This window comes from Conger conger, chromosome 8 (assembly GCF_963514075.1).
Source record: "Conger conger chromosome 8, fConCon1.1, whole genome shotgun sequence".
NCBI lineage: Eukaryota > Metazoa > Chordata > Actinopteri > Anguilliformes > Congridae > Conger > Conger conger.
The window spans coordinates 46990376-47008068 of record NC_083767.1 but is presented as its reverse complement, the minus strand read 5'-3'; the positions used below and the strand labels follow the sequence as shown (position 1 = coordinate 47008068).

The 17693-nt window shown below is 41.5% G+C and overlaps 1 protein-coding gene across 4 annotated transcripts in view; it reads right to left on the bottom strand.

Moving 5' to 3' along the window:
- ptprz1a (protein tyrosine phosphatase receptor type Z1a) overlaps positions 1 to 17693 on the bottom strand; it is a 63468-nt gene that overhangs the window by 33845 nt on the left and 11930 nt on the right. For all 4 annotated transcript variants that reach the window (XM_061251533.1, XM_061251534.1, XM_061251535.1 and 1 more), the window contains exon 2: positions 8577 to 8645. In XM_061251533.1, the coding sequence (XP_061107517.1) occupies positions 8577 to 8645 (69 nt within the window). The remainder of the gene's footprint in view (positions 1 to 8576; positions 8646 to 17693) is intronic.

The following is a 17693-nucleotide window of genomic DNA, read 5'->3' as shown; positions in this document are numbered from 1 at the left end:
TGACATCATTTTTTTTGTGAACCTGGCTGGCTGGTGAAAACCAACCACCTCCAGAAGTATTTCCATAAATAACAGACCACTTGCTTTGACATGGCTCCATCCTCTGAGTGGTGTACAGCAAGCCATTCCGCCATTGCAGCAGAAAACTACATTTCACACACATATGAAAGGCAGTCAGACAACTCGCTCATGAGGTTGTGGATAATGTGCTGACTGAAACCCCTCCTCCTGAGCAATGCTTCAGCCAATAAGGTAGCAAGCAGTGTGATTCACAGCCACTGTCTGCACTGGTGCAGTCAGGTTTACATACAAAAACAGAGGCGTGTCACTGCACCAAGACTAGCGCTTTAGCTGGATATCACCCAGGAGATGTCATGTTATAGCAAATAACTGCAGGTCATTTCCTATCAGTCTGCTATAGTAAGGAGACTGGAAACACTTTAGGGTGGAGAAGCTACTGCTTTGCCAGGTCAATCCACCAGGAGTAAACATTTATTGAGAATTTCTCATTAGTGTTGCTCATAAATACTGCCTAATAAAAACAATATTGGCTAATGAAATTGTAGCTTTTCCTTTGTTCACTGGATGACTGTGAAACTTGGCCATGATAAATTATATTTTTCACCATTGAATGTTTTTAGCCACAGAGGCTGAGTAGTCAGCCCATGATTCAAGGAGCTTCCATATGCCATGGCCTTCTCAGACACCATATATATACAAGTCCAGTTGAACATTTATTGTATATTCCGAAATCATGCATGGGACAGCATTCCCCATTTCCATCGACTAAGCATGAGTTTTCTGTGCTAGTGCCGTGATTGTTCCTCCTGCAGAATCCCACATTTAAATCAGTATCCACTATGGTGTGTATATACTGCACTTAAACACATTTACAATGAACACAGCACGCTGCATGTCTAGTGTCTAGTGATTTATAGATGTGATTGTTTGAATATACTGAATGATTGCCAAGTAGGACATGCCATACATTTAGTAAACTGTGTACATTGCACAAAGGTAATGGCTACCATGCGTATGTACAGAGACACAGTTTTTCTCTTAATCGGACTTACAGACTATACAAAGGATCACAACACTGATTAACTGAACCGAGCCCCCTCCTCCCACTGTCTCCCAGGCCTAAGCAGGGGGTGTTGAAGGTAGAAGCAGGTTACATGAGGGCCAGCAGTAATTCCCTCTCCCTCTGTCTGTGCACATTATCTGGAGTAGGAGCACTCAGGAATCACTGTCCCATTGGATAGCTGGCTTAGGCTGGCCACATGTATCAGCATAGTGATGTGGCAACGCTCTTATGGAAAAATCATGTTTAAAAAAAAAAAAAAAAAAAAAAAAAAACAAATATATCCAAAAACCACATGTGAAGAGTACACATTTGAACTACAAAAATAATCCCACTTGTAAAAGGTAATATATGCTATTTTCAAGTCACATGTTTTGTTCTCACATGTGAAAATTGTAGTTCAAATTTACCTGTGTGTCTGCGCATGCATGTGTGCGTATTTTGAGATTGTTATGCCATGCTGTTTTTCTGACAGCATGCAAAAAAATGAGTGAAACAACGTTTAAACATTCCCCTACTGTTCACAAACATCCCCACTGTTTAAATACCTGCCAATCACAGTTTTACATTCAACAAGACAAACTGAAATTACTACCCTTTTAGAGTCTATTATAGGTCATTCACAAAAGCAAGAAAAACAAGTACTAACATTCCCTCCGCTGCCAAAAAACACATCCACAGGACCTTGTGTCTTGATTCAATATCATGGTAACAATGTTAATGTCCCCAGAGTAAGAAATCATTACAATTCTCCAACTCACGGCAATTACACAGTTCTTGCCCGACAAGACAGAGATAATTTGAAATATTTTTTGGACTAAAAATTTCACAAGTTAAATATGCTAATAAACTTAGTCAAATAAATGAAGGTTATGTCATGTTTATTAGTCTTCCTTTGATACCTAGAGCTGGTGATATGCCTCTGTTTTATTTGTATGCAATCCTCTGAGGCCTTCAAAGTAAACTATTTTTTTAGATGAAATTACTCCACACTCATTCAAAGATGAAGAGAAGTCCATCCACTCTTTATAAGCCATTGTTAAAGGGCAAACAAATGGGCCTTCGGTGAGCTCTTCCCTTCAGGGGCTGTTTTTCCTTACTGAACAAACTGGAGCCAGATAAAAGGCATATAAAGCGTGGGGTCTGGCTATTGTAGTCTTTATGTGTGATAGGATTACACCTAACAAATGCCCAGGACTGAGTATAAAGAGCACATCACTCCCTCTTCCAGCCTGTCCTCCCACATCCAGACCGCTTCTGTCACCGATGCCACCGATGTGTCAGTGCACGTCCATTTCAACCACCGTTCACAGGTTCAGTCCGGTAACCACACATCAAACACAATGCTGGCCCACAGCTGCAATGTTACATCACTGCCACGCCGTCAAACACAGGAAGGAATGCAGACTGCCGGAACTCCTCGTAAACCAAGAGGGAGTGCCGGAGCAGTCCACCCCAATAATTGGCATGATGGTTTTACTATCCTAAAATTCCCGATACAATAAACCTCATAAAGGGTGAGAAGACCTAGATCCAAAAAGAAATTCAGCCATTGGAAATGCTCAAGATTCTCGCATGTGTACACACTGATCTTGTTATGATTAAATAGATCTGTTAATTATTCAGCTTTCATAACAAGGCGTTGTGTAGTCATCTGAGCTTCTGCTCACATTCCCCAACAGAGAGAAGAGAGGATGGGACGCAGACATGGCAGGACGGTTCAGACAGCGCTTGCTGGGTGAGGTTTGGGCTGAGCTGCAGACATGGCAGAGAGGATGGATCAGACAGCGCTTGCTGGGTGAGCTGCAGACATGGCAGATGGAGGGTGGCGAGGGGCAGGCCAGAATAGGGGATCACAGGGCCGGAGACGAGACAACATGGCAGACAAGGCGGGAGAGAGAGAACCTTATACACAGTAACACACCAGCACAGATACAGACAGGGATACAGTACAGACATACACCAAGAAACCAGAGTATATACGCATACAAGCACACACAAATGCATTCAAGCAAGGCTGCATATACACTCAGCGAGCACTTTATTATGTATTTATTATAATTCGTTTTTAAGACATATTGGTCTTCTGCTGCTGTAGCCTATCCACAGGTTTGACATGTTGTGTGTTCAGTGATGCTCTTCTGCATACCCCTGTTGTAATGTGTGGTTATTTGCGCTACTCTCACCTTCCTGTCAGCTCCGACCAGTCAGGCCCTTCTCCTCTGACCTCTCTCATTAACAACATATTTTTGCCCGCAGAACATCCCAGGAGATCAGCAGTTTCTGAGATACTCAAATCACCCTGTCTGGCACCAACAATCATTCCACTGTCAAAGTCACTTAGATCACCCCCATTCTGACATTTGATCCGAAACACAGCTGAACATCTGCATGCTTTTATCCATTAAGTTGCCGCTTTGCTTTGATTGGCCGATTAAATATTTGCCTTAACAAGCTGGTGTACAAGTCAACCTAATAAAGTGATCACTGAGTGTATGTGTGTTTGTAATGCAATGCAAATGCAAGTCCGAGTCAAGTCTGGAGTCTCTGACCGAGAGTCCAAGTCAAGTCTCAAGTCTTTGAGCAAGAGTTCAAGTCAAGTCTCAAGTCTCTGAGCTACAGTCTGGGTCAAGTCTCAAGTCACCAGAATGGTGCAGCCTAAACAACAGTATGGCTATAGAAATTCATCACGATTCCTATGCTAATTGAAGATATAGAAACCAGACATGTAGAGACATATTTTGTATATGACATCAAGTGTGTGACAACTGAAGAAGCAGTATAATCAGGGGCACACAAAAACATAGTGGTTATTTCATTCATTTATTCATATATCAACAAACTACCATCCCTGAGCCAACGTTTTGGAAAAGCCTTTCTCAAGATGGCTGGAGAAAACCTCAGGTCTGATGTGGTAGGTAATTGATATATCAATAAACAAGATAAAATAAAGAACCATTCTATTTTTTAAGAACTCTGTGTGACTCATGTGACATAATGTAAGCATTACCATGGGCTGTAATATAAGATGACGGTCAATAACAAAATATGAGCCTGTTACATGGACACTGATTAAGATTAATCCTGGACTAAATGCAGTTTTGTGTGGATAATCTCCAATTAAATTTTGTCTAGTACTAGGCTTAATCTGCATCTGCGACACAATAATAATAATTATAACTTTGTTTGTAAACGAAGTTACAAAGTGTAACTTTGCGTCACGTTGCAGTATTGGTTAATGAAAATACTTTTAAATTAAAGGTAACTGTTAAGAATTTACTTTAATCATTTAAAAAACAAACAAAAAAAACCCAAAACAAATGAGGCTAGATATTGTTTATGCAAGAAATCGGGAGCTATGATTTTGGGACTACATCTACATTATGCTATAGGAAAACCTCGAATCCGAATGAGTGTCATTGCATTGTTGCATAGTAAAATTATTAATCATTTCAAAACCGCATGCAACTACAGTACATGCCAAACTCGGGTTCTACGGCAGCTTTTAATGTTAACGTCAATTACAAACAATCTCGAAAATACTTCATTTTGTATGACACTGGAATACCAAACAGTGCCCACGCAACTAGAACATAACGTCACCTAACAAGACACTCGAAATCACTCGCTGTCCTGCTTGCATATCGATCTTAAAGACCATATTGAAACTTACTATTTTTAAAATAGTGCAACCCTTGATCAGGCTCCAGATCAAAATCCCATAACATGGCCGTTTTACTGAAAACGCAGCTGCTTGTGTGAACTACGTTGACAAAGAAAATTTACGGGGCTTTTCAAGCCAACCTGAAGAAGTTTGCTTTAACTTTACTGTACCTTACGCTCGTGGTTCTCTAGCTTGCATAGTTTTTCAAGATCAACCATTTGAAATGCAAGCCAACATCGTGAAAACTTGGCAGTCAACAAAATAAGAAAATATTCGCTTTTGTTATGCTGATTAACGGTGACACAAACATCAAACTGAAACGCGTGATTTGGCCAACACAACAATTTAGCTGCATTACATTAATGCAAAAGTGAACAGCGGTGTGATCAGCTCCAGTGCTGGTAAACTGACTTGCCTTCCCGTATGCGTTTTCAAATGTCTGCTGAAATTTGACGTGGTTGCTCCCGCATCTTTCATTTTAATTCTCCACATTTTGCTAGTTGCAATCATTTTGTCTCGCTCGATGAGCCTGAATCATTTAAACTCAAAGGCCACAATTTGCGGAACTGTAATCTTAGCCAGTTATGCTGCAATAAATACAGCTTGGGTGTTGCTATGGTTGCTACTGAAAGGCGCACTGTGCGGCGCGTAAAACGACGTTGGGTGTGTTTTAGCTAAGGAATGACTTTCATATTAATAATTGAAAAATAATCATTGGCAGTGACATTATTCACTTCATCATTTTCACGATGCCATTCGTTCTTATTGACGAGTCCCGAGTCGAGTCTCAAGTCATTTTTGGACGAGTCCGAGTCGAGTCTGTAGTCTGTGTATGTACGACTCAAGTCCCCATCTCTGGTGTGTGTATGTTTGAGTGTGTGTGTGTGTGTGTGTGTGTGTGTGTGTGTGTGGTTTTCATTGATAATTACTTTGGAGCTTCATAACACCTGTTGAAATGGAAGGATGCATTTTTTTTACAAAGCTGGGAGCGCTCTCTCTCTCTCTCTCTCTCTCTCTCTCTCTCTCTCTCTCACACCAAAGTGATCTCTTTTCACATGTAAATTCACTTATTCATGCTCCAGTGCTTGTATTGACACACAAATCACTCAGAGTATGACAAACAAGCCCTCTCCACATGTGACAGTTACCCGTCCACCAGAAGAGTGAGTTTACACTGCAGAAACACGCTCCCACGCGGACTTACACAATGTACCCTCCACAAAACTCCTGGATCCAAACCAATCCTCTGCCATTACAGATATAGACATCACTCTCCAGCTACCACACTGTGTTCAACAGGGAGGCTCTCATGTGTCAAGTGCAGCCAAATATTTCCCCTGTATATGACAACAGTATTCTATATGTCTACACAATATCAATAATATGTTATTTAAAAAGCAAGCCCCATAAGTCAACATTAAAGAGAGTTAATTACAGTGGTATTATTTCACTGGGCAAATTAACACCCAATTTGCCTGTTTCCTGTTGCCCCTCTGCTGCCTGTCTGTCTGGACATGGCCCAAGTCTTCAAGTCGCATTAGCATCTGAACTTCAGTGACGTTGGAAGCATGAAGGAGAAGGGTACAGTAAAATGGAGAGAGAAAGAGAGAGAGAGGGAGAGAGAGTAATAGTAATAATAGGAGTCATTATTCCTCTCCCACCCTCTTTCCCCCACGGGAGATTCCATGAAATGAAATGAACTGGCAAATATAAGCAAACACTGGCAAATCCAGTCAGGGGAAAAGTATCATATTTTCTCATTTGGCTTCCTTGATTGCAAATAAGCAAATAAATGAACAATGCTGCTTCTTCTCCTTGTATTTGCACAGTGTAATATGTGGCAGACACCATTAGTTCATTTCCTGTCCAGCATCTCAGATGATCAGCTATTTCCTATAAAAAGCTGGAGTTGAAAGCAAGTTTATTCAAAAGAGGATGAAGAAAGAGCAGAGATGGAGAAAACAGTGAGCTTAGATCTTTTAAAATAATTATTTGACAGAAGGTTGTTTAATGTAGGAAACACACAGCATGAGGCCCTTGAACACTCCATTTCATGGGTGCATGTTAGAAAAGAGTTATCATAGCTAAGGTCTGTACAGTATTTGACCCAGGTCTGCTTCAAACTCTTATAATTAATGGTGACAAAATGGATTTGAAAGGAAAAAATCTGCCTCACATTAAAATGCAAATTCCAGAATGAGATGGAATAAATTGAAAGGAATTTCGAGGATCTAGGAGATTGGAAAATGCATTAATGTTCTGAATTATATTTTCAAATAGGCTATTCATTCCTGGTCTCCTTGGCTCTCCAGTTTCAAAAGAAATTTATGGGTACTCACTATAATCTATTTTACATACTCTTGGAAAATAATAATTTAGAGACGAGACAAAGGAAAAAGTCTTTCCTTTGGTTTCTGATAAACACTCGCTCTTCTTCCTGTCTTTTCCCACACAGTCAAACAAAGCTCCTATCCCACAAACACTGTGAAAAGCACGGTTACATCACAGATACCATTTCTTGAAAAGGTCACAGTACAAAACATGAAAATCTAGTTATGCTTGAGAAAACATCACATTTCCACAACAGTCGGTTTTACACACAAAACCCCTCAGACCAAGACTAGTAAAGTCTAAATTACTTTTTTTGATGCCGCAACAGCTCGTTTTGTAAAGGAATAAAGAATATTCCTAATCTTCCATGCTCAGCAGTGCATGCACTGACAGGACCACAGACTATGGTTACAGATTCAATAAGCTTAGCTCTGCTAGCGCTCATTCAGACCACTGAGACAATGCTATATTTCCGAAACAGAGACCACTAGCCCACATGCTGGACACAGCAATAGCTGTGTGGAGCAGTTTTACCCAAATCTTGGCCTGAGGTCACACTGCTGGCTGGCATTATTCCACTTGAGCTCACAGTTAACTCAGTTTGAAAGCTGACATTTGAATTCCTGGCTTTATTTGACATCTCTGAATTTGACCTTCTACAAATTGTTTATAAAAACATGTAGCAGGAAGTTGGTTAGAGCTAATGTGAAATAAATGTATATTTAATATATTTTTTGATAAAATCTAACCCTTAAAAACACAGAGCAGCTAAAGAAAATATGTATAATGGTTCCTTTTAAAAACATTTTAACAGGCCGGATAAATCCCTCCCTTTCCACTTCAGGGGACGTGTAATGCATAACCCAGGCAGGAGCTGATTGATGGTGGCTGAAGTGGTTTCCCCCCTTCACTGATAAGTGCTTTGAGATCATGGAAAGCACTATATGAAGTATGTACATCTGAAGGGCATGGTTTGGTTGGATGTACTAGGCATGCATCAACCGCCATCCACTTGGCTGGTTTTGTTAGACTGACATGTTCACCAAAAGGCTTGTGTTAAATATATAAAACCTCAAAGTCATTTTCAAATTTATAGACCATTTGAAATGATCTCCTTATCTATATTGTTAAATGCTGCCTGTGTAATTGAGTGTAGTGATTTTTCCCTGCTTGATCCCTGGTGCATTTTATGTGGGATTTCACAATCACATCTGTAATAAATTATGATTGACAGTAACAATAAAGGCAGCATTGCGTATTAATAAATAAATACAGGTGGCAGGCTATTTACTATGCCAAACACTCAACTGTTACCTCAATAAACAGAGCTCAATAAACAAAACTAAGCATGATCAAACAGACTCAGACCTCACCTGTTGGCCCTGAAGGGGCCTCACAGAGCTTGTGAAAGAAAGTGAATCTACCGTAAGCACAAAAGATAGCAGGTGGCTGGGTGTGCTTTCCTACAGACTGATCTGGGATCAGCTGAGCCATGCTTACCAGCGTAGGACCAGTCAATGTCCTCTGTGAATTTGCGCTGGGTTCTGAAGTATCCGTGCACCACTTCAGCTGAAACATAAAGAACAAAAGCAGGTGGGGGAATTAGTCTCCTTTTGTGCCACAGCTGAGGCACTGAACAATACAAGCTCACTCAACAATGAGCTCTGCCAGAAACCTCCAAAAAAGCAGTTTTATGGAGGTTTTCTCCCGGAAAACTAGGGCTTATATTAAGTTACGCTGAATATTTGTGAACTAAGCCAGTGTTTTTGGAGGATTCACCCTGACAAGAAAAGTAGCATATGTACTGTCAGGAAGCCTTTATTTTTTATGTTTTTTACATTACATTATATTACATTTATTTAGCAAATGCTTTCATCCAAAGTGATGTACAATACTGGTCATTCAAACAACTAGAGAACAGGTCAGATAAGGTACAATTAAGATACGGTATCAGTTGTCTCCAGCCATGAACATCAAGTCTAGTTCACATGGTAAATATAGGCCAAGTCAGTAAGTATGGCATATACAAACTAGAAGCAGGCATGATATAATAGATACAGTAAACAACTACAGCAGCAAGATAGATACAAACACAATGTGACAGTCCAAGATGAAAAGTACAAGATTACTTTTTATGGAAGAAGTCAGGAAGAAGTCTTCATCCAGACTTTATTTCAGTTTAGTTCTGAGTAAATCCACCACTGCAGTAATTATCTACCTGTACGCATTAATACTACAGAATAATAATCATACTATTTGTCTCACTATTATTTTCAATTCACTATTAAAATCCATCTCAATATTACTTACTTTAAATAATTTACTTACTAAAATACTGATTTACAAGTCATACATTTTTACTAGTATGAATCGGATCTGAAATTGAAGAACAGCAAAGAACGATGCATTATCCTTTGTCTCTGTAGTGTGACACACTGACAGACGTCTGGTATCTTCATTCATACAACTCAACAAAGCCAACCCCCTCTCATTTCCCCCATTATGTTTAATAAATAAGGGTGATAATGACAATGTGATGAATGGGAAGCCTCTTGTCAATGTGAGCTTGTTCTCAATGGACAAATATGAGGCACCCGGAACCAAAATGGAAACAAAACGCCATCCGCCATCCGCATTCTCCAGAGACAGGCGGCGGATATGGAGATGTACGGTCACACGCACAGGAGAAGCGGAGCCCTACCACCTGCTGTATTCAGATCAGCCATTTCACCTCATTACCCTCACGCTGGGCTGGAAATGGCCACATATGTAAAGCTGTCTGTGGAAACGTCCATCAGACACGGTTCACTATAACGCCAATCATTATGTTACATTATCAAACTACAAATTACTTGGAAAGCTGAACAATCAATTTTAAGAGGACTTAATTGACTTAATTGTATCCTAATTAATGGGGAGGAGACATTTCATTTACAAGCCTTAATGCATACAGTACCAGATTTGAATAGAAACAACGAAAACATGGGCATGAGTGTTACCATCTCCAAAACAAGTGACAGAAAACACACACTGAAATTCCTTCTGTTCAATTTGAAATAAGACGCCACAATAGACAGCAATAATAAAACTAAAATCTGCTCTGTAGATTATTAATTTATGCAGAGCTCATAAAGCCCCAGTTACAGGTTATTATGAACAATAACTGTCAGATGAAAATGTCTAATTTACATACAGAATCTGTTCGTTTTTTAGGGTTTTGATTCTGGGCCATGCTGTGGGCAGGGATGACTCATCCAGTAGACATGAAATGAGCTCACAATGTTGCCGTGACATTTGTGCAATGTTGTCAACCTCCTTCACCACAGGACAAGACCATTGTTGACCGGGATAAGATAATCTATGGATTAGCCTACTCTGGTCTTTCTAAATAGAGTCACACATTCTGCTGGAAAAGGCTTTCATAATATACCATAGTAATTATGTGGTGTACAGTGAGACCATACATCTTTAAGGATATAGCTTTCCTTTTCTGGAGCCCAGGCATACTGGAAATAACTAAAGATGACATTAAAAATGACAGGCCAGAAGAGTCTCTGAGTCACTGTCTCTGTGTTGGCATTTTGGTTATTCAGCTGGAAACTCATACTCCACCAAGTCCTCTTTCTTTTTACCTGACTTGCTCTGTTCCCTTTCTTGCAATGTACTGACTCATAGTTGATGAGTTAAGCTGGAAGACCTGGTGTGTGATTTTGACTCAATTTAGCTTTGATGATAACTATTACTATTGTAATGACCGATGCTGGTACATCTATGCTGAAATATTGCAATCATTTTGAGGTGAGGAGCTTGGTGCTCTAATGAACACCAATGAGCTGTAATTCATCTTTTGAGAGGCAGAAGAAGTTTGTGGGTGTTCGGCCAGCTGTTCCCAGAAACACCACCACCAGAAAGAAAGAAAGAGCAGTGGAAGAACAGACAGACAAAAGCAGAAAGAGGCGAGCAGTAATGAAGGCAAAGGGCACAGGCACATCTGAAGTGGAGAATAAGGAGATTACTAAGCAGTGGCAAGGCTCCGTTTCGTCCCAGAATTTGGTGGCGGCTCCGTGCGGCCTGCTGATCAAAGCGGCACACTTGTGAACATCCTGACGAGACTCTCGCCTGTTTGCACCAATAGAACTTCTCCTCAAATTTGGGCAGCCAGCCTATTGTCCGTCGATGAGGTCATGTAGGAGAGAGTGCTGGCTAACACTTTCCTCTCTAATTATGTATCCCTTCATAATAGTGTGTGGCCTTTCTTTCACTGCTTTTGTGTTTTTGTGTGTTTTTGGCCCTGAGTCTATACAGCACAGCTTGGATGTGCATGTAGCAGTACATGCATGAATGGTAGCTATTATTGAGAATGTTTTATCATACAGTGTGGAATTTTTTTTCTCCTTAGTGTGGAAAAGTTTTCTACATAGTATCAATTTTTTGACAGTAAAATACAGACTGTGCCTGTATGCTGTAAGGCCTGTTTACATTTGTCCCAATGGTCAGGCTTACTGCTCTTACTGCCTGAACCAATGTTACCCCTCATTAACAGTACAATCACAATCCTGATAATACAATACACTTCTTCTGGAGCCTCACGCTGAAAGAGACAAATCTGGGGTAAATCTGTGACTATGGTCCATCTCAGTTCTAACTTAATCGATTTCACCATGCCTGTTGAGCTCTAATTAAACTGCACCATGTAGGAAATAGAGAATCAGCAACCACTTTGTTTCAGCCTCCTCGCAAAGAGACGTCAATGAGACATTATCACAGAAACATCCACTTAGTGGTCTCTATTCTGTCTCTATTTCTCTCTCTCACCTCGGCATGGAACACCTGGTCCCATGCAAACACTTTCATGTTTAAGCAATTCATTGTTGGAAACAATGAGAAGTTTTCTTTGTGGTGACTGAGTGTAGGTGTGTGCATGTTATTTTCTCCATCCAATCTTGGGTCCAGCAGTGATTCCATTCATCTCAGTACTGTGTCATGTTTCACCCCTCGGCAGTTTACCCATAACGCTCTTGCTCTCCGGGACCAACACCGAAATGATTAAGCTAAGAGCTGAACAGAGGAAATACTCCAGCAGCCTTTTCACTTAATTAGCCATCAGCCCATAGTCACTGATAACAACAGTCATTACTTAAAACTAATTGGTCTGCACCCCACCAACAAAGTGCACCTTTTTCTTTTTCACTTCAAACAAGCAGCCATTATAACACTCCCCCAACGTTTCTGTTGAAATACCCAGCTAAGTGTGGGTGGAATTAAGCAAAATAAATGACAGTTGGGCTGAGATGTTACTTTCTAATGGTGCTGTGTTTATACTTAGTTGTATCTTCAACACCTGAACACCATTTGCTAAAAGAGGTCCTCTCTTGCTGGGTGAGTAGATAATAAACACATTCAAATGGCTTTCAGTCCAGAAGGTGCAATTATAAGACTTCAGATTTTAAAATGAGGAAAACTGCAACTATAAATATAGCTCTGTTCAACAAGGGCTTATGAAATTTTGACCATTTCATTTTGCAGTCACCTCATAGTTTTGAGATTACACTTCCTGGAAACAAAAGAGGGAGAACTACCTTACTACCTTAGTACAGTTATTACTGACACTAGCTCAAAAATGGCTTCATCTCCTCAGTGTTATGTTCCTGTGTTCTGTCCTGTGTTAGTTCATTGTTTATTTTCATTATTCTTTTTTTTCATTATTATTTTTCATATTTTATGTCTTGTGTTCTGTTTATAGTCATTAGTTTGCACTCGTCTTCCCCTGTGATGTCTGAGTCTGAATGTTTACTAGCCCAGTCTGCGTGCCCCACTATTCAGGTGTTTACGGCAGTTCCGGGGTTTAAACCTTCCTTCCAATCTTTCCTTACTCCCTGCTTTCTCTCCATTTCATGTTTGTACATAGCACTAATATACTAATCCCAACTAACATAGAATTTGTACAGTACTAATTATACTAACACACTAATATGTTTGTCAATTTAACAAACTAACATTCACTAGTTTTGGGTATTTGTAATTTAAATCACTTAACTAACTTACTAACGCATCTCCAGTTTCAATTCTGTTCTGTAACTCCGCCTTCCTATTCTATCACTGATTACTTGCTTAGTTTCAGCGAAGTATTTGCACCTGTCTCTCCTTATCTCTGCATCTCCTGATTCTCTGCAATTGTCTACTCTCTAGTCTGGAGCCGTTTGTATTACATGTGTGTCTTTGTGAATCCAGTCCGCGTTTTCGTTTCCCCCTCGTTATTGTCCTATTACCCTTTCATGCGTCTCACCTGATGTTTATTTGTTAGACCGCCCTCACTCCCATGCCCCGCCTAGTTTGTCTCATTCCCCTGTGTATTTATACCTGTCCTTTTCAGTTGCACGCTGCTAGTTCGTCTAGTCCTGTCTTTTGAGTCCCGAGCCCTGTATTCCTTTCCCTGGTTGTAGCCTCCTTGTTCCCGGGTCCTTGCCCTTGTTTTTCAGTATTTCCAGTTTTGACCCCTGCCTGCTTCCCTGGACTCTTCTTTGCTTGTTGGATATATGTACCTCTGCCCCTGATTTTTGACCCTGGCCTGTTTTTTTGACTCCGCTCTGTCTGCCCCTGCTGTTCCAATTAAATCTGCCATTTTTTTTCCTTCACCCCTGTCTGCTTTTGGTTCCTCTGTTCCCCCCGGCGTAACACTCAGGAGCTCCACAGTCAAGCACTACTCGGGTACCATTGAACAACCTGGTGTTCAAAACTTGATACCACGGTTGGTCATTTCAGGCTTAGGTTAATGCATTCAGACCAATTATACCCTGCTAACATGGAGCACCTCAACAAGCAGCTAATCGTAGCAGCCAACTTCCTGTTTCTGTTTCCTGTTTAATTGTGTATTTGCAGGGATGGTGCTGTGTTTCACTCTATTCACAAAGCTGAGTCTGTCAGGTCTTTGGTTTCTCGTTAATTTTGTAGGATTTTTAATTCAGGGTTGGAGAAAAGGGACATAAACTTCCAGGTGCAGCACTGACAGACGAGACAATTTTAGCCATATTTTAGAGTAATGAAATTAGTTATGCACATTTCAGTTTTGCTCTAAGAATGAATCTGGGTTAGTTGGCCCTGCCTCACTGGCAGCAGGTTTTGCACTTATAAACCAGAGACATTTGGGATGCACTTATTGCTTTGGATAAAAGCACCTGCCAACTAAAATGCATTTGACAAATATTTGCTTATCGTAGTGAAGATGATACACTATGATAAGCGTGTAGAGGTTTCACACAGAAACATCATGCTCACAAGAAACAATCATGGTCATCAGTGTACAGTATAGGGTTTAAAGGTCACATAGAAACACCAGTACATTTACCCTTTCCACTGATGGTGCACAGACTTAATGTTGAACCACAGATTCAGTTTCCTTCATAGTGTAGACATACACAGGTTCCACAGCTGGAAGTGGTATGTTTTCTATTGGTATTGGTATTGGTATTGTGATTATATTGAATTTACTCAGATAGCTGTGGGGAACATGCCAAGCACCCAACGTTTTACCAATAGGGAGAGCCTGGGAGAACAATGTGGCTGTGGTAAATGATCCATCCACAATGTCAAATCAGCATGTATCCAATGCCAGAGAGACCCCTATACCGAACATCAAATTCCCAGGAAAGTGTGGGAATGCTGTCCCCAAGAACGACAGAACTGTATGAAACACAGCAGTATGACAAGACATATGGCTACAACTGACAGGGGATCTGCCAGGTCAAATCCTATATTGGACTCTGCTGCTCCTCAGAATCCAGCAGTGTATAATCTCCATGGGAAAATCATGCACTTTAAACAATGGCACAATGTGTAATTTGCCTTGGACATAACACATGAATGACAGCATTGTGGATCTGCAGATATCCATATACATTACAATCCAGCTGTTGGCTCTGCCACCAAAATCATGACATACTGTAACCATGAGAATTTACTGGCTGCTGACGGAAGAAGGCTTAACACACTAGGACAGCTGGGATTTACACACGTACACGCACACACACACGCACGTGCGCGTGCACACACGCACGCACACACAAACATTGATTTTGTTCCAGGGAATTTCTATTTTCCCTGTTTCTCACATTACTTGAACATTAAGGCCATATTGTTCTCCTTTCACAGCTGTATGTCTAACTACATTACCCTGGGACATTTGAGCACCTGTCCTTAAACCAGACTGAACATGCCAACATTCTGTACATTGTCAGGATCCCATGTATTTGACTGAAATGATTCAAAAGAGCAGAGGCATTAAGGATGCAGTCTCTCTCCCACATTGTTGCATGAACTGTATTATAAACAGTACATAAGGCACTGGTTAATCTCCACTGCTTGTTTGAGTGCACCCTTGTGGGGTTTGTTTAAAGTAAACACACATCTCCAGTTGTGTTTTCTAAAAGTGGCCCGGGTCTCATGGATATCTCAGAATAAGTGCTCTCATGAGCCCCGGCAGAACACAAAGGAGCGAGAGGCCCACCAAAATGAGTGTGTATGGCCTGGGGGGAGGAGGTGTCTGCATGTGAACATGCATTTATGAGTCTGTATGAGCAGTATGTGTGCCTGGGAGAATGAGCGAGTAGGAACATGTGTGTGCGGGCATGTGTGTGTGCACGTGCGTCTGTTCACAGGGCTGTCTGTGTGAGGTCTCTCTGCTTTCTGAGCAAGGTGAGAGTGAACACAAACATCTACAGTGGGACAGGACTGACGCAGGCGAATCTCCAGAGAGAGAGACGCCAGCGACACTTCAACCCCCATAGCAGATCAGATGTAGGCCGGCTACACAGCAGCTAGACTACTAGCACAACAGCCAGCAGGCAATCAAGATCACTTAAAGAAAAGATGCCGAAGTGGTTAGAGCAACATCAAAGCTTGAGAAGGTTCTGGAATCTGTATGCAGTATATACACAAGGGAATGCATGGCTTAAAACCCATGACAGAATAAATACTGTTTTTCCTGCAATACTTGTTTGCATAAAAACATGAACAGCCAGCAGTTCTGTGGCCCTGTGTCGAGAACAATCGTCCATTCTCCCCCGAACATAATTTACTGCCGATTTACCGTGAAGTTAACTGAAGCCCAGCTGTTTCCTTGCAACAATATAACAAAAAGGTAAATAGAACATAATTCTGCAAGAAGAGAATTAGGTCTTTCTGAAATAGAAGCACTCTGCGTCACCCTTTGGAATAGTCTGGCTGAGAATTTGCCCGAGATACAGAGAAAACATTTTCAGTCCCTTTCCAAAATGACAAATCACAAGAAGTCAAGGTTTCAAAGACGGTAACCAAAATTATAGTGGGCTTGTGAATCAGGAGTGACAGTTTCAAACACAGAAAACTTGTACTTGGGAAAGTCCTAAAGTCAACACGCTGTCCTTAGGTTTGGCAGACTATCAGGCAGCCAGTCTATTGTGGGCTGATGAGGCAGTATCAGAGGGGTAGGCCTGTATCAACAGAAGAGGGGCAGAAGCCATGTAAGAGAGTGTGCTGGCTAACACCTTCCACTCTAATTATGTATCCTTAAAGTGGGTCTTAACTCTGCACCATGACAGCTTATCCACTCCACCGATAATTGCAGAGGTATTTGTAGTATGTAGAAAAAAGCTGAACGCACAAATTGTGTTGGAAATTGTGTGTGTGTACTTGCATGTGTTTGTGTGTATGCGTGCACACGTACATGTATGTGTGTGTTTGTGTGTGTGTGCATGTGTGTGTATATGTGGGTATGTGCCTGCGTACATGTGTGTGTGAGTGTGCACACGTGTGTCTGTGTGCGTATGTGTGTGCGCATGCGTGTGCGCGCATACACATGTGTGAATAAAAGTGCATGTGTCATTAAGGTCAGAATTAAACCTGCCTGATTAGAGAATGAAAACGAACACCATGATTCATTTCCTCCATTTCCTCCTCTGTGGATGAGGGCCAAACGCACAAATGCGTATAAAACGGAAACATGATCACCTCGTGAGTTTCCCACAAAGCCAGGCAGTGTTTCTGCCATATTAATCCACAGTCACCTGCTGGGGACCTAAAACCTACACACAATCACCATTCTGCCCCGATCCAGCGGTGATATACGGTTTCCATCCGCCGCACAATCAGAGCACCGGACTGGAACAAGGCCCCAATCAGCATGCAGGACGCATCGAACCTGACTCCCGGAGAACAAGCGGACCTCCTCATGGCCCCTGGCCACCGCGACTTCCTCCCGTCCCAGACCCATTACCATGGACACAAATTCAGCCGGCCTCCTTTCAGACCCCTCCGTATGAGTTTATATCATTTTACCAGCGGGCCCCACAGCCAGACCCCGGGGCCAGACGCTCTCTATCCCTCCGGCCCCAAATCGCACTTTCCCTGCGCGAGCCAACTCCACCAGTCAACCTTTTCAGCCACGCATTCGCACACAATCCCCGTTATTGTCCGCCGGCCGTCAGTGTAACTTAAGCAGGGCTTCCTGAATCCCGAGGAGGGAAAAGAAGGCCCTTTTATTTTAACTACCCTTTCTGATTCCCTCGGCCATTACTTACACGGCGAACATTTATAAACATTTACTGAGGGATCGCGCATGTTTTAAACAGCGAGCTCATTTCA